Source organism: Pristiophorus japonicus, chromosome 10 (assembly GCF_044704955.1).
Source record: "Pristiophorus japonicus isolate sPriJap1 chromosome 10, sPriJap1.hap1, whole genome shotgun sequence".
NCBI classification, from domain to species: domain Eukaryota; kingdom Metazoa; phylum Chordata; class Chondrichthyes; family Pristiophoridae; genus Pristiophorus; species Pristiophorus japonicus.
The window spans coordinates 165942848-165964855 of NC_091986.1; the positions used below are offsets into that span (position 1 = coordinate 165942848).

General features: G+C 42.6%; 1 protein-coding gene across 1 annotated transcript in view; it reads left to right on the forward strand.

Annotated features, from left to right (window-relative positions):
• Window positions 1–22008, forward strand: part of pan3 (poly(A) specific ribonuclease subunit PAN3) — a 196939-nt gene that overhangs the window by 33449 nt on the left and 141482 nt on the right. Inside the window, exon 3 of the mRNA XM_070892304.1 lies at window positions 3689–3761. Within this exon, the coding sequence (XP_070748405.1) occupies window positions 3689–3761 (73 nt within the window). The remainder of the gene's footprint in view (window positions 1–3688; window positions 3762–22008) is intronic.

Genomic DNA, 22008 nt, shown 5'->3' on the forward strand with positions numbered 1-22008 from the left:
GCTAGTCATCTAGTTCTACTGGTGTGTATTAGGAGGGGCTGGCAAATTTGATTACACATTAATTTATTTTTGCATCAGGTCAGTTTCAAAGACGATTGACAATTTTTGGAAGAACACACACACACACACACACACACACACACACACACACACACACACACACACACACACACACATACCCCACTTACCACTCACTCGTTCAATAATTGCTAATCTATAGTCATGTAATTTCTGACGTTTGGGAATTTAAAAAAATGAAATTCCTGTTTATTTTAATGTGTGAACGTTATTTACTTGTTAAATGTATGGAATGTGATGCCGGAATAAACTTTCATACTGTTGATCAATATTAACCCTCGACACTAATAAGTCATGGCAAGGCTGTTGTAGCAATGGAACCAGATAGTATACATACCAAGCCAGTTGTAACAGATGTGCTGGAATGTATGAATCCTTATTTCTTGTGGTATTGAACTGCGTGTGATACCTGTTTATATTTTGGCAAACTGGACGAAGGCCAGTCTCTGTGGTAAATTATTTTCCCTGTGTCTTAGCCCACACTTGCCAAGTACAATATCAGTTAACTGCATGTTCAGCTTCTAAATCTATGCAGTTCAAATATTCTGGTATTACATGAACTATTCATTATTGCAGAAACGTTTTTATGGAAAATTAGACCCCTCTCGCAGACAACAACTTGCATTTGTTTAGCACCTTTAATGCAATAAAATGTCCGAAGGCATTTTAGAAAAGACGGAATGGACTAAACCATAGAATAATTAATAGAGTTGGCTGAATGCCAGGTCAAAAAGATGGGCAGGATGGAGTCAGGGACAAGCATACAGAGTTTTTGGCAGGAGCCAAATAAGGTGGCTTTGATTTTCCCATTGTTCAGTTGCAGAAAGTTCTAGCTCATGCATAGTGATGCCAAATAGACAGCCTAACACCATGGAGGTTGTTGTAGAATGAATGAAGAGTAGTGGTGGTAATGGTGGGTGTCGTGCTTGTATGTCAAAATATATGTTACTGTGGATAATGTCTCTGAGGGACAAGGCTGGAATCTTGATGTACTCAAGAGGTGACTGTTGAGCAGCAGAATAAAGCACAGCTGGAGATATTCTGGCTCTGTTGGAACAAGTAAGAACCAGTAAGCTTCCCAGAGTTGGGCGACATAAGGAAGTATGGTGGAGGATGATGGAGTGGTTGACAGTGTTGAAAGTTGGAGAGGTTGAGGAGAACAAAGGGAGTTGATGTTCCATGGCTGCCATCATGGAAGTGGTCATTGGTGATGTTGATTGTGGTGGTCTAGGTCCTGTGGGAAGAATGGAAACCAAATGGGAGGAATTCAAAAAGAAAATTTGGTGGAGGTCAGCATGAAGCTGTGGCTGATTTTGCCTCCTTACTCCCTTTTTTAAACTGTATTGGCTCCAGCTCTAGATTTATTTTTAAACTGCCCCATCAACTCTGCTTTCTCTAGCCCTAGTGGAGGTCTGGAAATATTTTTATATTGCCTGGTCAGACCCATTCTGCATAGCCAGCTCAAGCTCTTCATTTACTTCCGAACAGAAGCATTAGCATCCCAGCTTCTCAGCTGTGCTGGTTCCACATAGTGCTAATTTGAAAATAAGCTTTTATATGGATCCACTTTCTCTGACTCTGGTAGGTGTGTGCTAGATTAGTACTGTTGATAATCTTTGCTCCTTTTTGCCACTGGTATTCCCTACCTGAAGCCTTGCCCCCACCCCCCTCTCCATTTTCTTGGTGTCTTTCCTAGCCCTGTTGGCCTTCTCTACTCTGCTGTCTTCCCAACTCCACTCCTTTCGATGCAAGCATTGTTCCCCCATCCCTCCCCATTTAAAAAAAAAAAATCTTACCCTTTCATGATGCTGTCCTACCAGATCTTGGGCTTTTCTTGGCCTTTAATCTTCCTGGGCCTGTACTTTTTAACCACCAGCATTCCTCACCACAAGCTTCTATGACTTTCCTGGCATTTATTCTGGGCAGGAGAGACATGGAAGCATGGGGGAAATAAAACACAGAAGGACAAATGGAGGCAGAAACAAATGGCGGAGACAGCGATAAGAAACAGATAAGGATAAAAAGACAGTCGCAGAAATCAAAGACTTGGAGCACACATGGGGCAGAGAGATGGTGCATAAATGGGGGGGGAAGAGAGAGACAGTAGAAAAGATGGGGGTAAGGGAGGATGTGGGCAGAGAGAGACATGGGGCAGACATGGATGGCCAAGATCAGGGGACAAACAGATGACTGTAACAGATGAAGAGGGATACAGAAAGACATTTACAGCAGAGGCAGATCAGGAGAAGGAAAGAACCATGATGACAAAGAGAAAGAGAAGTGTCAGAGGTATCAATAACCTGCAGAACGATTGGGGTTAGTAGATCACTGGTGAGATGTGCATACAGTAGATTGCAGGCACACATGGGAGAGAATTTGGGGCCAAGAACACATGGAGATAGAGCGTGCAATATTGGGAGCAGAGAAAGATCATGTGGACAAATCGAAGAACACAGAGCACTTAGTGGAAGAGAGCAATTGGGGAGACAGATGCAGGAAACAGAATGAGAAAGACACAATGATTGGGGCAGAGGACACCGAGCAATGCCAAATGAGATTTAATAGTTAGAATTTTAAAATATTTTTTGATATTTGGGAAGTCAAAAATATATTTCTCACAGCAAATAGCAAAATTTAAGTTTACTGTAGAATAATCAAATCATTTGTTCGGTTTACATTATAGAATCTCTTTGACTAAAAGCTGTTTGCCGGCAGCTGAAATTGGCCCATTGATACAGATTGTGTAACAAGGGGAAAAGTCTGCATGTTCATGCAGTCTCATTCAGGGTGTAGATTTTGTGAATGTTAACTTAGTAGATATTGTCAATGGGGACAAGAGCTTCCCTGATAAAGAAAGAACCTCTCTTTATGTAAGTACTTTCATTACCCCACTATGTCCCAAAGCAGTGTACATGCAATTAATTTCCTTTTGAAAATTAGTTATTTTTATATAGGTAAACGCAGCAGCCAATTTGTGTATAACAAGGTTCCACAAACAGTGATGATTAACCAAATAATCTGTTTTGGGGTTGGTTGAGGGATAAATATCAGCCAGGACATTGGGAGAACTCCCCTGCAGCTCTTTGAGTAGTCGCATGAGATCTTTAATGTCCATCTGAACAGGCAGATGGGGCCTTAGTCCAATGTCTTAACTGAAAGGGAGCATTGAGCTTGGAGAATCTCTGTTCATCACAGCAATGATAAAAGCATGTTACTAGCCTATATAGATGGGCTGCAGGTCAGCCCACTCGTGGTCAGATCCAATATACTGAATCTGAGTCTTGTGTCTTTTATTTCTGAAAATGGTAGCACCCAGCCATCTTAAGTGTACAGTGAAATCTTTCCTCCCAAAAGAGGCTGTGCGTGGCATTGGCCCACCGTTGATTCTGGTACTCCTACTGTTTCAGGTAACCTATTAAAGTAAATGAAATATCCATGGGTAAGCACTTTCTGTGTAAAGGTAATAACATTTGTGATAGTGGTGAAGTCTGTTGGTAACCAGATAAGTTTAAATTCAGGATGAAAGGCAGGTAATGTGTAGATTTATGTTGAGAGAGAATGGACATCATAAACAGTCACAGTTATAATAATACTTTGTTTTTGTTTACAGAGGCAAGCTAACAGCAGCAGCTCACCCAGCCTGTTGAGTGATTGTGCCAAAGCTTATACTTGTGCAGGACATGGTAAAGTATTTTATTGTAATTCAGTTGTGTTTACTTTAGAAAAAATAGCCGATTATAGGTCTTTTCAGAAATGTAGTTTGCTAAAAGGGGGGGGTGGGGGGGGTGTAACATTTTCACCATTCAATGTTTTTAGAAATGCAAGTTCCAGATGTTTATGTAACTGGCTCTTTTTAATGTGGTGAAGCACCAAAACTTGAAACAATTTTATAGTGTACATCTCATTCTGTTTGTAATGCAGTAAGTATCTGGCGCAAATATATTTAAAAATTACAGGATCGCGGTTATTTGGCTTGTTCCTGGCTCTGATTTGGGATGATCTAGGCTCACAGGATTGATACTGTATATGCAGTGTTTATTTTCATTTCACAAATTATAGAAGATATATTTTGGGAATAGATCATTTTAAATATGATTTTTATTAGGATTTATTTTAGGATTCTATACTTTCAGTCTGTATTAATAGAAACTTTTGCTCAGAGTTAATGCACATAGTCAATGCTGGGGAATGATAGGACATATTTTCTTCACTGTGATTCCTTCCCTCTGTCTGCATCAGCTGCTCCACCTGGAAAGGTGCTGAATGGCAGAAAGGTACTATCACTGCGGCAGCAGAGTAAAATGAGCAGTCCAGTCAAACTGCACTTTTACATACCTAGTGGCTAGTTTAAGGATGGCAGAGACCCAAGAACAGATTGTGTGCACATCTCAAGAATACAGAGAAGTAGGAGAAAATAACTTGTGATGGAAAGCATGTGTGAAAGATGGACAGTAATGAATTTATAGGACTATAGTTGTAGCCTTGAGTACCTATGATTTTATTATCAACTTAATCTTTACTCTTTCAATATTGGTGATGTAAATATTCTTCAAAATGATTTTGTTTTCACACGACATCATTAACTACTAATTTAATTATTTTTTGAAAACCAAACTGTACTTGGGATGTGTTTGATGCAGGCATGGCTACATTTATTGTTGATCCTTGGTTGCTTTTAGAAAGTGCTGGTTCAGTTTCTTCTTTAAGCCCTTGTTTTTGTGCTGATGGTGATCCCACAATGGTGTTAGGCAGGGAATTCCAGAATTTCCAACCAATTATGATGAAGGAAATGCAATATATATTTAAGTCAGGATGGTGTGTAACTTAGAGGGGTATTTTGAAGTGATGGTGTTCCCATTGTCTTCCTGCTTCTGTTCTTGATGGTGGAGGTCACAGCTTGAGAGGTGCTGTAGAAGTAAGCTGCAGTGCATCTTGTAGATAGTACATAATATAGTCACAGTGCACTGGTGGTAGAGAGGATGGATATTCAACCCGATTGGGGCATTAATCAAATGGATCGCTCTGACAGCCTTGGGCATTGTTGCAGGTGCAGCCATCCAGGCTAGGAGTAAGTATTTCAGCACATTCCTGGCAAGTTTTGTAGACGGTGCAGAAGCTTTGAGATGTGAAGAAATGAGCCACTCATTACAGAGCATTCAGTCTCTGTCCTGGTTTTGCAGCTACATTATTGTTGTGGCTGGTCCAGCTAAGCTTTTGGTCATTGGTGATCTGCAAAACATTAATAGTAGGAGAGCCTGTTGATGGTGCTGCTGAAGGTCGGGGAGAGACAGCTGGGCTTTCTCTTGTTCAACATAATCATTACCTGGCATAAATGTTACCTGCCATTTGCCAGCCCAAACCTGGTTGTTATCCAGGTCTTGCTGCAGGTTGGCATGGGCTGCTTTATTATCACACGCGTTGTGAATGGAGCTCTAACGGTGGGATCATCAACGGACAACCCACTGCTGATCTTATGACCGAGAGAAGGTCATTGATGCAGCAGCTGAAGTTGGTTAAGACAAGGACACTTCTGAGGAACTCTTACTGCAATGTCCTGGGGCTGTAATAATTGGCGGCCAACAACCACAACCATATTTTGGGCAGAATTTTCCGGGGGGTCAGCTGGCGCGATCAGTGGCCGGGGTTGGGTGGGAAAGTATTTTTATTTTGACGACGGGTTGGGACCCCGCTGTCAACCCGCCACCACACGCCTTTCCCAAATGTCAGGTCTGCCAACGCTGAGCAGACTAGCCACGCAGCAGCGGGGGAGGCAATTGAAATCATTAGTGGCTTGTTTACAACCGTTTAACAATGCTTTTTTCCCAGCTTTTTGGTTTTGACAGGTTGCCCACCTGTTTCCTGCTGTGCCTAGACCTCGTCTCTGAAGCTGAGGCAGAAGGTCACTTGCCATTATTTCAGCTGATGACTTGGCATTGACAGATCGTTTCTGTCATCTCTACTTCACCTGCCATCTATTCCATCAGCATTGATGCCCTTGAAACCCTCTCATCTTGGTCCTCAGAATTCCACCCCAACTCAAGAATCACCAGGCACACCAACAACACCACCAACCTTCTCCACAATCGCCTGATGCTGCACAGGACAGAGGGCATAAACATCCAACCACATTAATGCCAGGGATGTCCTCACCATGGCCAGATTTACTTCACTTGACACTGCACACCCTGGCTGCCACATGATGCGCCAGGTTGGCACCAGCTCATACCAATACCATAAAGCGTCCCTACAATGCCCAAGCAATTCCTCTCTCACTCATCAGCATTGCGGGGGTACCGTTATGTCTCACCATTCACTGCAACTCACGAAGCCACTTCCAAATATGCAAACAAATCTGTCCAAGAACGTCGTATGTTGAAAATAAAGATTTCAATGTTTGATGGCACATTAACAGAAACTTAGCATGAACATTGGCTAAAGCACACAAGTGCCTACCCTTGTGTGTTGTTAGTTGGTCTGATTGCACTAGATGAGGGTGATTGTGAGGGTTGGCTAGTGAGATAGGGAAGTAATAATGTAGATAGAGAATGATGGGTGTTGGTGTGAGTAAGGATGTGCAGGAGTAGGGAAGGCAGAGTGATGGGGATGTGATGAGGGGTAGAGCAGGATAAGGTTGAGTGTGGCTTTGCAGTAACCTTTCGTGATCTACTGAGATCATTGAAAGATTTGTGCCACTGTAGCCTGGTCCTCTTGACAACATCCCTCCTTGTGTCCTCCTATGCAATGTGCAACCAGGTCGCCTAGGGAGGTCTCTTCCGCCCATTGGGAGGAAAGAGAACCTCCATAAGCATATGGAGGGAGTCATTGAAATGCCTGGGTGCAGCCCTGCATCTTTGTGCAGTGCCCGTCAGTGTTTGCAGCAGCTCAATGCTGTAGAACACTGACAGCACAAATGTCAAAATTTATTTGTGCATGGTCCCTTTTAAGGAAACCGGCTGATGACGTGTCGTCAAATGGCGTCATCAGACCAGCTTCCTTCACTGGCCAGCAAACTCGCTGGGAGGTTTTAACAAGCCCCATCAGTGGAAAATAATTTTACACAGTGGGCTGGAGCCAGCAGCGAGGCCAGAACCTGCCACCAACGTCGTCCGCCACGGGCCTGCCGAGATTGATAAAATCCAGACCTTTGTGTCACAATGACACTAGCCACTAGAGACTGTCCCTTTGGTGTCCCCCTGTTGGCCTAAAGTTTGCTTGGGCTTCTTGGTGTCATACTCGGATGAATGTACTTTGATGTCAAAGGCAATTACTTTCACCTGCCCTCTGGCATTTAACTCTTCTGTCCATGTCTGAAAATGTGAAGACCTGTAAATGATAATTAATGCAGAAGTTTGTATTGTGATTTTACATATTCAACCAAATACATTATCACTTAATTTAGAATATATGTAAGCACTCTGTGAAGTTGTACATAGTGCCAGCTATGTAATCTTAACACTTGTCTATTATCACAGCAAATGCTATGTTTAAAAATGTGTGATATTCTAGTGTACTCAGTTAGATCAAGTTACAATTTTCTGTGTAAACTGATTTTTGTTCATTGTGAATGATATTTATACACACACTAGAGAGAGAGAAAGATGCCATCCTATCTCAAGTTGCTCCTGATACCAGGCAAGGACTTTTAAGAGGAAAGCTTATGGACTGCTATTGAAAAATTTGCATTGCTGTATGAATACAAATCATCATATAGGTAGAGCGTCCGGAAACCTCGGGACCGAGGCTGTTCCGGATTTCGGAACATCTTTCTGATATCCCGAATCCTGAAGTGTATGGGCCGAGGTAAGGGTGAGGTGGAGGGTCTGGGGCGGTGGTGCTGCGGGTCAGCGTTTGGTATTGTCAGGAAAATCCTGCATTGAAGACCGGCAAAAAAGGTAAGTTAAAGTTTTTATTTTTCAATTCTTTTTCAGTGATTTAGTAGGTAAGGGTTTTGTGAATTTTTATTTTTTGTTTTTTGACATTTTTTGGGGAGTGTTTTCCTTCCCCGCCCTCCCTAGGCCCAGTTTGCAGTGGAGCAATTAGAGTTATTTTTGGCGAAAAAATACCACTATTGCCGTTTTTTTAAAAAAAAGGTCCGAATTTCAGAACATTTTCCGGATTCCGGATAACCCCTCCACGGATCAACGCGATGTTCAGATTTTGGAACTCCGGATTTCGGATGCTCAACCTGTATAAAGGTAATGACTGATGCCGATATTTTTCAAAAACGATGTAGTTTAATTGTTGCAATATCCCTAGCTGAGGTCAGCTAACCCAGCAGATTTGGGATTGAAATTTAGACCTTCCTGGTCTGTACTGTGGGTTTCAAAACACTGTAATTGTGGAATTGTAGAAATACGTAGAGCCAAATGTTGGGCTGGATTTTCAGCTTTCGGTGTTTTTCGGCGAAAATGGTAGCGATACGTCAAAATTAACATCTTCACTGTGCTACCGTTTTTAGGTCGAACTTTCTGCCTTTATGTTTGCGCCAGGTAAAGGAGGTGTAGTGCGACAATTCGGGGGGGGGGCGGGGGTGGGGGGGGGGGGGGAGGGGTGCGAATTGCAAAAAACATTCCAAAAAATTTACAAAATCCTTAGCTACCAAATCGCTGAAAAATAATTTTAAAATAAAAACTTTAACTTACCTTTTTGGCAGGTTTTCAGACTTACTGCTGCTGGCAGGGCTGCACTGACAGGTTTGACCTGTCTGTATTCTGAGCACAGTGTACGAGTCTGGAAAGTGTTGAAAGTACGATGGTGATGCAATCCGCGTCGTTGCACGTCGGCGCACCTTTCCCCGGTGGTGCGTTCCATCGCCGCTGCAAACAACGAGCCCAGGATCCCGCCCGGGCTTTGCAACAGGGTTTTTGCAGCGGAGAGTCAAAACGCAGCGAAAATCCGGTCGCAAACCAACCGAAAATCTGGCCCTATATAACTTGATTTTTGATTAAATTGAAAATGTATTTTATTGTAATTTTATATTAAGGTAGGGATACTACTACAACATCTGACTGTTCATTGCACAGCTCATAACAGATAAACATTGAAATAATATTTTGGGATTTTGGTTTCATTAGCAACCCCCATTAATTGACCTTTCAGAATTCATGAATTGATGTTTTCACCTAAATGTTTCATCACTGGAGCCACAAGATTGAGTTTGTTTAACATTGATCTACAGACTGACAGAAGATCATAAAATTATTACGCATGAGCAAGGTCATTTGGACTATCTTAATCCATCCATTCAAAAAATCCACCTCTTCAACAACTGATTGTTTAATTAAATAATTCCATGGTTTTTGCCTCCAATACTCTTATCTAGAAGTCCATTTCACATGTGCTTTTCACTCATTGTGAAGAAAACTTACTGATATCTGTCTTTAAATTTAGCTCTTACTAGTTTGAATCTGTCACTTGTCTTACTTTAAATTAAATTGCAATAGTAATGTAGAAACATAGAAAATAGATTCAGGAGTAGGCCATTCGGCCCTTCGAGCCTGCACCACCATTCAATAAGATCTTGGCTGATCCTTCACCTCAGTACCCCTTTCCCACTTTCTCTCCATACCCCTTGATCCTTTTAGCCGTAAGGGCCATATCTAACTTGCTCTTGGATACATCCAATGAACTGGCATCAACAACTCTCTGTGGCAGGGAATTCCACAGTTTACCAACCCTCTGAGTGAAGAAGTTTCTCCTCATCTCAGTCCTAAATGGCCTACCCCTTATCCTAAGACTGTGTCCCCTAGTTCTGGACTTCCCCAACATCGGGAACATTCTTCCCGTCCCGTCAGAATCTTATACGTTTCTATGAGATCCCCTTTATCCTTCTAAACTCCAGTGTATAAAGGCCCAGTTGATCCAGTCTCTCCTCATATGTCAGCCCAGCCATCCCTGGAACCAGTCTGGTGAACCTTCGCTGCACTCGCTCAATAGCAAGAACGTCCTTCCTTAGATTAGGAGACTAAAAGTGAACACAATATTCCAGGTGAGGCCTCACCAAGGCCCTGTACAATTGCAGTAAGACCCCCCTGCTCCTACACTCAAATCCCCTAGCTATGAAGGCCAACATGCCATTTGCCACCTTCACCGCCTGCTGTACCTGCATGCCAACTTTCAATGACTGATGAACCATGACACCCAGGTCTCGTTGCACCTCCCCTTTTCCTAATCTGCCGCCATTGAAGTAATATTCTACCCTCGTGTTTTTGCCACCAAAGTGGATAACCTCACATTTATCCACATTATACTGCATCTGCCATGCATTTGCCCACTCACTTAACCTGTCCAAGTCACCCTGCAGCCTCTTGGCATGCTCCTCACAGCTCACACCGCCACCTAGTTTAGTGTCATCTGCAAACTTGGAGATATTACACTCAATTCCTTCATCCAAATCATTGATGTATATCGTAAAGAGCTGGGGCCCCAGCACTGAGCCCTGCGGCACTCCACAAGTCACTCCCTCCCATTCCGAAAAGGACCCGTTTATTCCGACTCTCTGCTTCCTGTCTGCCAACCAATTCTCTATCCACGCCAGTACATTACCCCCAATACCATGTGCTTTGATTTTGCACACCAATCTCTTATGTGGGACCTTGTCAAAGGCCTTTTGAAAATCCAAATACACCACATCCACTGGTTCTCCCTTATCCGCTCTACTAGTTACATCCTCAAAAAATTCCAGAAGATTTGTTAAGCATGATTTCCCTTTCAGAAATCCATGCTGACCTGGACCGATCCTGTCACTGCTTTCCAAATGCGCTGCTATTTCATCCTTAATAATTGATTCAACATTTTCCCCACTACTGATGTCAGGCTAACCGGTGCATAATTACCCGTTTTCTCTCTCCCTCCTTTTTTAAAAAGTGGTGTTACTTTAGCTACCCTCCAGTTCACAGGAACTGATCCAGAGTCGATAGACTGTTGGAAAATGATCATCAATGCATCACCATTTCTAGGGCCACTTCCTTAATACTCTGGGATGCAGACAATCAGGCCCCGGGGATTTATCGGCCTTCAATCCCATCAATTTCCCCGACACAATTTCCCGCCTAATTAGGATATCCTTCAATTCCTCCTTCTCACTAGACCCTCGGTTCCCTAGTACATCCAGAAGGTTATTTGTGTCTTCCTTCGTGAAGACAGAACCAAAGTATTTGTTCAATTGGTCTTCCATTTCTTTTATCCCCATTATAAATTCACCCGAGTCCGACTGCAAAGCACCTACGTTTATCTTCACTAATCTTTTTCTCTTCACATATCTATCGAAGCTTTTGCAGTCAGTTTTTATGTTCCCGGCAAGCTTCCTCTCGTACGCTATTTTCCCCCTCCTAATTAAACCCTTTGTCGTCCTCTGTTGAATTCTAAATTTCTCCCAGTCCTCAGGTTTGCTGCTTTTTCTGGCTAATTTATATGCCTCTTCCTTGGATCTAACACTATCCTTAATTTCCCTTGTTAGCCACGGTTGAGCCACCTTCCCTGTTTTATTTTTACTCCAGACAGGGATGTACAATTGTTGAAGTTCATCCATGTGATCTATAAATGTTTGCCATTGCCTATCCATCGTCAACTCTTTAAGTATCACCCGCCAATCTATTCTAGCCAATTCACGCCTCATGCCGTCAAAGTTAGCTTTCCTTAAGTTCCTTAGTTTCTGATTTAACTGATATAAAAGGGGTCAGAGGGCCTACTAAGAAGGAGGAGCTGAGGGAAATCCTTATTAGTCGAGAAATTGTGTTGGGGAAATTGATGGGATTGAAGGCCGATAAATCCACAGGGCCTGATGGTCTGCATCCCAGAGTACTTAAGGAGGTGGCCTTGGAAATAGCGGATGCATTAACAGTAATTTTCCAACATTCCATAGACTCTGGATCAGTTCCTATGGAGTGGAGGGTAGCCAATGTAACCCCACTTTTTAAAAAAAGGAGTGAGAGAGAAAACAGGGAATTATAGACCGGTCAGCCTGACATCGATAGTGGGTAAAATGATGGAATCGATTATTAAGGATGTCATAGCAGCGCATTTGGAAAGAGGTGACATGATGGGTCCAAGTCAGCATGGATTTGTGAAAGGGAAATCATGTTTGACAAATCTTCTGGAATTTTTTTGTGTGTGTTTCCAGTAGAGTGGACAAGGGAGAACTAGTTGATGTGGTGTATTTGGACTTTCAGAAGGCTTTCGACAAGGTCCCACACAAGAGATTAGTGTGCAAAGTTAAAGCACATACGATTGGCGGTAGTGTGCTGACGTGGATTGAGAACTGGTTGTCAGACAGGAAGCAAAGAGTCGGAGTAAATGGGGACTTTTCAGAATGGCAGGCAGTGACTAGTGGGATACCGCAAGGTTCTGTGCTGGGGTCCCAGCTGTTTACATTGTACATTAATGATTTAGACAAGGGGATTAAATGTAGTATCTCCAATTTGCGGATGACACTAAGTTGGGTGGCAGTGTGAGCTGCGAGGAGGATGGTATGAGGTTGCAGAATGACTTGGATAGGTTAGATGAGTGGGCAAATGCATTGCAGATGAAGTATAATGTGGATAAATGTGAGGTTATCCACTTTGGTGGTAAAAACAGAGACAGACTATTATCTGAATGGTGACAGATTAGGAAAAGGGGAGGTGCAACGAGACCTGGGTGTCATGGTACATCAGTCATTGAAGGTTGGCATGCAGGTACAGCAGGCGGTTAAGAAAGCAAATGGCATGTTGGCCTTCATAGCGAGGGGATTTGAGTACAGGGGCAGGGAGGTGTTACTACAGTTGTACAGGACCTTGGTGAGGCCACACCTGGAGTATTGTGTACAGTTTTGGTCGTCTAACTTGAGGAAGGACATTCTTGCTATTGAGGGAGTGCAGCGAAGGTTCGCCAGACTGATTCCCGGGATGGCGGGATGGACATATCAAGAAAGACTGGATCAACTGGGCTTGGATTCACTGGAGTTCAGAAGAATGAGAGGGGATCTCATAGAAACGTTTAAAATTCTGACGGGTTTAGACAGGTTAGATGCAGGAAGAATGTTCCCAATGTTGGGGAAGTCCAGAACCAGGGGTCACAGTCTAAGGATAAGTGGTAAGCCATTTAGGATCGAGCTGAGGAGAAACTTCTTCACCCAGAGAGTGGTGAACCTGTGGAATTCTCTACCACAGAAAGTTGTTGAGGCCAATTTACTTAATATATTCAAAAAGGAGTTAGATGTAGTCCTTACTACTAGGGGCATCAAGGGGTATGGCGAGAAAGCTGGAATGGGGTACTGAAGTTGCATGTTCAGCCATGAACTCATTGAATAGCAGTGCAGGCTCGAAGGGCCGAATGGCCTACTCCTGCACCTATTTTCTATGTTTCTCTAACTGTGTCACTCTCCATCTTAATAAAGAATTCTACCATATTATGTTCACTCTTCCCCAAGGGGTGTCACACAACAAGATTGCTAATTAGTCCCTTCTCATTACACATCACCCAGTCTAGGATGGCCAGCTCTCGCGTTGGTTCCTCGACATATTGGTCAAGAAAACCATCCCTAATACACTCCAGGAAATCCTCATCCGCCACATTGCTACCAGTTTGGTTAGCCCAATCTATATGTAAATTAAAGTCGCCCATGATAACTGCTGTACCTTTATTGCACACATTCCTTATTTCTTGTTTGATGCTGTCCCCAACCTCACTACAACTGTTTGGTGGCCTGTACACAACTCCCACCAGCCTTTTCTGCCTTTTGGTATTCCGTAACTCCACCCATACTGATTCTACATCATCCAAACCAATGCCCTTCCTTATTATTGCATTAATTTCCTCTTTAACCAGCAACGCCACCCCGCCTCATTTTCCTTTCTGTCTATCCTTCCTAAATGTTGAACACCCCTGGATGTTGAGTTCCCAGCCTTGGTCACCCTGGAGCCATGTCTCCGTGATGCCAACTACATCATATCCATTAACTGCTATCTGCACAGTTAATTCGTCCACCTTATTCCGAAGACTCGTCGCATTGAGGCACAGAGCCTTCAGGCTTGTCTTTTTAACACACTTTGCCCCTTTCGAATTTTGCTGTAATGTGGCCCTTTTTGTTTTTTGCCTTGGGTTTCTATGCCCTCCACTTTTACTATTCTCCTTTCTATCTTTTGCTTTTGCCTCTGACTCCCGTTTCTTTCCCTCTGCCTCCCTGCATAGGTTCCCATCCCCCTGCCATATTAATTTAACTCCTCCGCAACAGCACTAGCAAACACTCCCCCTAGGACATTGGTTCCGGTCCTGCCCAGGTGCAGACCGTCCGGTTTGTACTGGTCCCACCTCCCCCAGAACCGGTTCCAATGTCCCAGGAATTTGAATCCCTCCCTTGTGCACCACTACTCAAGCCACGTATTTATCTGAGCTATCCTGCGATTCCTACCCTGACTAGCACGTGGCACTGAAAGCAATCCTGCGATTACTACTTTTGAGGTCCTCCTTTTTAATTTAGCTCCTAGCTCCCTAAGTTCGTCTCATAGGACCTCATCCCGTTTTTTTACCTATATCGTTGGTACCTATATACACCACGACAACTGGTTGTTCACGCTCCCTTTTCAGAATGTCCTGCACCCGCTCCGAGTCATCCTTGACCCTTGCACCAGGGAGGCAACATACCATCCTGGAGTCTCGGTTGCGGCTGCAAAAACGCCTATCTATTCCCCTTACAATTGAATTCCCCATCACTATCGTGCTCCCACTCTTTTTCCTGCCCTCCTATGCAGCAGAGCCACCCACGTAGATTTACATTTTCCTACCATAAACTATTTTGTAAACCTCTACAAATCACCTCCTGCAGACCTCCTTTTAAGTCTGTTCAGACCAAGGGCTGGAATTTCATCAGCCTCCCGCCGCGTTTTTCGGCGGTATTTCTTAGTTTCGGGTAGAAAACCACCTGGTGGGAAATTCATGAAAAGTGTTCCGTCGGCGGTTTTGAAATACCGCTGGGGAGTGGACTGCCAGCATACAACACTCGGAAAAACTGCTTCCGCCCGAGTTTGGTCACAGCGGTGACCCGTAGATGGAAGAGAAAAAAACGCCGGGTAAAAAACAATCAGAGCAGCCCTTGGAACGGCGGTAGGTATGAAACCCTGCAAAAAAGGTAAGTTAAAGATTTTTTTTTTTTAATTATTTTGCAGCGATTCAGTAGAAAAGGGTCTTGTGAATGTTTTGCGATTTAAAAAAAAAAAAATGAATTTTTTAATTTTTTTTGTAAAAAATATTTTTTGTGTTTTCCTCCCTCCCTAGGCCCAATTCACATCCTTGGACTAAAATTGGCGAGGATCGCGTTTTCCGCTGCGAATCCTTGTACAACGCCAGTTTTACGCGCCGGGCGGGTGTTTTTTCATTTTTTAATGAATTTTCCACCGTTCTTAATCGCAGGAATTATAGTGGTCTTTTGGGCGGCAAACTGGTCGTGCTGGTTTTTGATCAAATTCCAGCCCCATGTATCTTCAATATTACTTCATAATTCTGACCAGCGATCTAGCACTTGACTGTCTCCCTTGTGTCTCCATGATCAGAACTGCACATAGCACTCAAAGTGCAGTCTGATCCTGGAGTTTAATCATCATTTCCTCTCACTTCTATTGTTTTGACTAAATAGTTCTTCATTCTATTGGTTTTGTTGATTGCTCCTCTTCATTGTTTGGACATGTTGATGTTGAGTTGAATAAAATTCCTTGGTCACATCCAGCTTCATCCATAGCCATCTCAGCATCATTCATGGTAGTGTGCATATCACTCATTTTTTCATTCCTTGAATCTGACTTATTAAGGACAAATCTTAAAATACTTTCTCAGATCTGTCCTACAACATGCAATGCAAGTCTAACATTGATCTTCTGGCCATAGTGTCCTCAGCTGTCAACTCCCAGTGGATGTAATTTAGGCCATATTTATGTCGGCTCGAGTTCAGCAAACACCGTTCACTATGATCTTTTTTTTGTTAGCTATGGATATAAAATAGAATTCAAAACAGAATTGGTAAAGGAAAGGAAGTTCAGTTTAAAATGTTATGAATTTATACCAATAGTAAAAGAAGAAAATTAACATGTATGTATGAAGCAGATAATGTGCAGAATAACATGGTTGATGTTCAGTTAAATGATAGAGTTTCACATGGCAATGCACTTTGTTTAAAAATTCCCATTTCCAAACAACTTCTGTTTGATATATAGAAGACTCCTTTAGACTGAAGTGTCTACTGTCTAGTGAAAACTTATTTTATGCCATTTTTTTTTTCTCATTTTACAACATTTAACCAGTTAGCTAGGTATCTAAATTGGAGACTTGGGTTTCTTCTTTTTAGTTTGCCACAGAAGAACTGTAATGGTCTTGTAGCCTTTTAGGGTTTAATCTAGAATTGCCTTTCATTTTTATTCTAAAATTATTAATACTTACCCCCTCACAATTCATGATTACTACTTTATGGAAGTTTTAAATGCAGTTACACTTGTTTGTGATCATCACCTTCCAGTCTTAAAATATACTTGTTATTTTTATGCTTAAATTTGTTGATTAAATTCTGCATTGACTGTAATTGTATAGACCAGTTCTAATTTTTTGTTGGTCAACTCCAACACCAGAATTTAAGATCTTGCTACATATCCGGGACCCATCTTCATAACAAATGTCTGCATTGACTCTCACGATTGTATATTTTCAGAGATGTGTAGTCTGTTCCAGGGTAAACTGCAGGGCATCATCTTAGACCATGGACTCCACCTTATCAAGGAAGAGTGCTCCAGGACAGATAAGAATTGAGAACAAGTCAGAGTCATTCCCTATAATGGTCCAGATCTAGAACAATGACCACATTGCCTCAAAGGGGCCGAGGGAATTCCCTCAGCTGTATACTACTTGCAGTGCAAGACCGAAGACTCTAGACAGCTTGCTGTGGGATAGGCCATCTCCAACTATTCATTCTATTGGTTTTGTTAATTGCTCCTCTTCATTGTTTGGCTATGTTGATGTTGAGTCTAATAAAACTCCTTAGTCTTGTTCAATGGCCAATTTGCCTGTTTGAAGAATTTTGAAATGTTTTATTAATGGGTTGGATTTTGTGTCAGCAGAAAAACCCTTTGTGTGCATGAAAAAGCAAAAAAATGTTTTGTTAAATTAACAATAATTAAAAGCTGCAGGAATTAAACTCCACACTTATAAAAGTTAATTTTCAGTGCCAGAAAGGTTTTTTGACCATAATTAAGACTCATCACACTGTTAAAAGGGTACTTGCACTGGAATGGACAGGCCCTATTTTTTATGGCAAGTTTAGTTCATATATATCAGGTAAGCAACTTCATGCTGTTCTATATATTTGAATGGCGAGTCTTTCGGTATTGTGCAGATTTTGGAGGAGCACGGCATTTTGGACAGCAACTCACTGATTTCCTGCACATTTAACTGCACATGTGCGGTCGCTGGAAGTTGCAGTCCAATTTCCATGTAAATATTAGTGAGCGCCGTTAGCCTCACTGTTACTTCTACCATAAAATCTGGTCCATTATGTTAAAGGTGCTGTGTAAAAGTTGTTGAACTGGAGCAAAAGTCACTGAAATAAGTTGGGAGTGGGTATGAACATTTCCTGTCAGTGAACATTAACCAGCATTTTAGCAACTACTGTGCTACTGTCAGCAAGGTAGCTAATATAGCATCTGTCAGTATTTTGGTGCCTGCTGATGCTGAATCATATATAGTATTTGTAGATAAAAACAGAAAATGCTGGAAATCTCAGGATCATCTGGCAGCATCTGTGAGAGAAAAACAAAGTTAACGTTTCAGGCCGATGACCCTTTGTCAGAACTTTCCAACATTTTCTGTTTTTATTTCAGATTCCAGCATCCGTAGTATTTTGCTTTTGTAATTGAATTTGTAGACATCTCTCCTTATTCATAAGAGAAGCAAGAATTGACTTATATTCTAGCTGCCACTGAAGCTGTAAATGATGGAACAGATTGCTGACCAAGAGTATTGCTTGGAGCCATCCTGAAAGAAGGTTTTAACTTCCTGATATAGTTGTGCAAGAGTTGTAGGAGTGTTTTTGTTTGATATCAGTGTTGCCTCACAATAAGACCTGTATTTCTGAGAACCCTGCCTTGAGGAGAACTCTATCCTGGATCTAATGGACTTGTCAGTATCCCTCAGTTTTCCAGGTTTTGCTCTTCCTACCACCCATGTGGATCTTTTAACTAAGCTATTTAGGGCAGTTTACATTGGTTATAGCCAAGTTGTATACAGTTCCTCTAGCAATGGAGGTGGCCCTTCCTCTTCTCCTGTTGTGTGTTTGGTATTTCATGTGCATTCTATGGAAAGACCTAGTATTCCAGAGAAAAGGAAAGTTGGATATATGGAGAGAAGGATATGTAGGTGAGGGGGACTGGACCCTTATTACACACACGTGGAATGTGATTCAACATTAATGCCGGATTAAGAGCAAGTAGTGCATGTTAATGATTCAGCTTTGTTATGTCGTCTTGGACACTTGGCTAAATATTTTAGGTTTTCCTGATGGATCGCAAAAGAACTCTTGGAACAAGAAAAGCAATGTTAGGGAGTTTCAAGAAATGCCAGTAAAACCCCAAAGCAATTCCCTTCAATAAGTATCTTATCCTGCTGTAGATGCGGTCGGGCCTTTTAATGGAAGCTGCTGTTCTGTGATGAAGGATACTTGACATCTCGTTTTTGCAATACTCACTATGAAGATAGTAAGATCCCAGAAATGAATTAAGCTTGGCTAGTAATCTGCCTTCACACAACTGCACTGATTTATTCTAGCAACCTCCCCAGTACTTGCATCATTGCATTGCTCTTCATTAATGTAATCTCCATGTATAAATGAAGCCACCTTGCATGCAGTGGAGAAAAACAAGCTGGGACATGGGGCCCAAAATTCCACATTGCCTTTTTTTGGTGCTATTTAAGATTAATGACCGATTTTTTTTTTAAGCCGAAGTAGCGGCAAAAGAAATCCGACGTTTTTGCTATTTTTCTCTGAATTTGGCGCCGCACAGAAATACCTTAGTTTCTGTGGGTTGAGCTAATTGATAGCGCCGAAAAACTGAGGCCCTGTTCTGTGCATGCCCAAGAATTTAGGTTTCTAGGGTAACGTGTAATTGTACAGCATTACTCTGTAACTAACCCATGCTGATTTTTCCCGTGCTGACCTGCTGAGATTTCCAGCATTTTCTGCCCCTATTCCAAGCCGAAAGGAACCCACGCTATCGCCCCTATCCTCGACTGAACTGAACCCCCGCTACCGCCCCTATCCCCGGCCGAAAGGAACCCCCGCTACTGCCCCTATCCCCGGCCGAATGGTCCTGCTGTCGCGGAAAGAACAAAAAGCAAGGAAATAACTGCAGACAATGAAAAACAAGAAGACTGATGCAGAAAGTGTCTGTCAAGAAAGATGGGTTAATGGTGGAAGCCAGCTTATACTTTTTTCTCATCAGAAGAGGTCAAGGTTGTTTTCCAGTTCAACTTTCATTGCTTGCACCACCAGTTTGGCAATTTTATTTTGTCACTTCCCCGAGCCAACATTATCACTGGCCATGCAGCCTTTCATTTGAAAATAACTACCTGAGAGGCCCTCTCCCTGGCCGAAAGGTCCCAGCTGCTGCCACCCCTAACCCTGACTGAAAGGTCCCCGTTGCTGCCGCCCCTATTCCTGGCCGAATGGCCCCGCTGCTGTCACCCCTCTCCCCAGCTTGGCTTCCACCTCTTACACCCCTCCCCCTCCTCCCCCTGGGGCTTCTGGGTGGGTTTGACCCTGAGTGACATCATATAAACCTTAACTAAAAAAATCGTCTGTTACCTGTTACGGACGGTGTTATACTCTTGGTGAAACTTGCAAAATTAAGTTAGCTTCAAAAAACACTGATACCTCCAAAAATTTGGAGCTAAATGGTGGCGAACTTTGGGCCCATTATCACAAAGAGCTTTGGCTCTGTTCCCTTCAGGTGGTCATTTGTGCTGTGCTGCATGTGCGCTTGACCTGTGGTACGTACTTGCGCCATAATTTCCTGGAATTTCTGCAAGTTTTCATCAAATTCCGGCCCATAATTTTACAGCACATAAGGAGGCCATTTGATCCATTGTGCACAATAGCTTTTGGAAAGTCATTATTTCACTCTTTTTTCATAACTGTTTTTAAAAAAATATATATATTTACATTTTTCAAATATTATACACTTCCTTTCAAACACTATTGTGGATTCTGCTTCACCATTGTTTCTAGTAGTGCTTGGACCTCTCCATTCTTCTGATAAATCTATGCCCACTAATTATAGACTGCAACCTATAAATTGTTGTTTTCCTGATATACTTATCAAAACCTTTCATAATTTTAAATTATTCCGTTTCTTAATCTTCTTTGTTCTAGTGAAAAGAGCTTCTGTTTCTCTAGTCTTGTCTTAACTAAAGCCTCTCATCTCTGGTACTATCTCAGTGAATTTCTTTTGCACCTTCTTCATCGTTCCCAAAACTGGACACACTGGGCCAAAAATTGCAATCGGAGGCATCCCACGGGCAGATACCACCGATCGCAATTTATTTAACGAAAATACCTGGTGGTCTTGGAGGAATGTAGACTTGAGCTCCAAGGCCAGTCCAGCGTAGGGGCCCACGTATTCCAGGAGCGTATGTGTAATCTGGGATCACGTGGTCCTGGACCACCAATCACAATGTAGTATTCTCATTCATAGTAATTTTGCTCCGTTTTTTTGGATTAACCTGCTTTTTCTGGCGTAACTTAAAAATCCCCAGTTTCCCCAATCAATTTGCACCATTGTAACTCACTTAGTTATGTTTTTTTTAGGTAAATTTTTTTTCTCAAAGGTGGGCGTTACCAGCCACCTATGCTAGTTCTGCCAATTTAGGCAACTTTGGCCAGCAAATAGTTACTCCCTTTCTACTTAGGCCAACATATGGGGCTACTTGAGAGAACCCTTACGGAGAGTTAAAGAAATCGGCGCAGGTAGGTACATTGGAGGCCTGGGATAGGGGCGGGAAGCAGAGAGGACCTGCTCTTAAACCAACCAAACCTTACCCTGAGCAATGTTTGCAAACAAAAAATACTAACAATTCAATAAGAAATAAAAAATTGAAGTCCTACCTTCATCTTCAAACTCGGCCTGGGAAGGCAGCGGGAGTGCAGGAGGCCGCTCGGCCTGGGCTAGGGGTGAGAAAACTCACCGGGAGCCACTCGGCCAGAGCTAGGGGCGGGCAGGAGAACTGATAGTGTTCCTGCCTGCCGGTAAATTCACGATCGGTTCTCCTGCTCGCCTCTAGCCCAACAAAGGAGGCAGAATAAATGCAGAGAATTTTACCTAAAGGAGCCCAGCAACACAGGAAGGAAGAACATCGCCCGCTCTGAAACTGACAGAGAGACCTACATCAATTGGGACTGTTGCAGACTCGCAGCGCTACTGCTCGTGCGTGGACATCACCAGCGGATTCCACTGCGCATGTGCAGACGTCCCAGCACATTTTCCAGCGCAGAACGCTGGCTCCACCCCCGACTCGACTGGCCACGCTGCGCGATTGCCGTGAATAGGCCGGACAGCGGCCAAAGTGGCAACATTTTTTTTCGCCGCACCTCGGAACGTAGATAAGCGGCGCAACTCCAGTAAGTGTGCCGAAAAACGGGCTCATACAAAATTGAGGGCTCCCATTACTATCAATGAGAATACCCACAAAATTAAATAAAACACAAACATAAATTTTTTTAAAAAACACCATTTTTTTTGAATGAATAGAAATTGCATTAAATAAAATGTTTGAGAAAAAATATTTTTGGAAATTTTTTTAATGTTTTAATAGTGTTAAAGATAAACTTACCATCAAAGACAGGGTTTTTAATACAAAAATAAGTAATAGCATTTATTTTTTCTATCTATTAATACTCTTATACTGGTAAAAGCAGGCCTT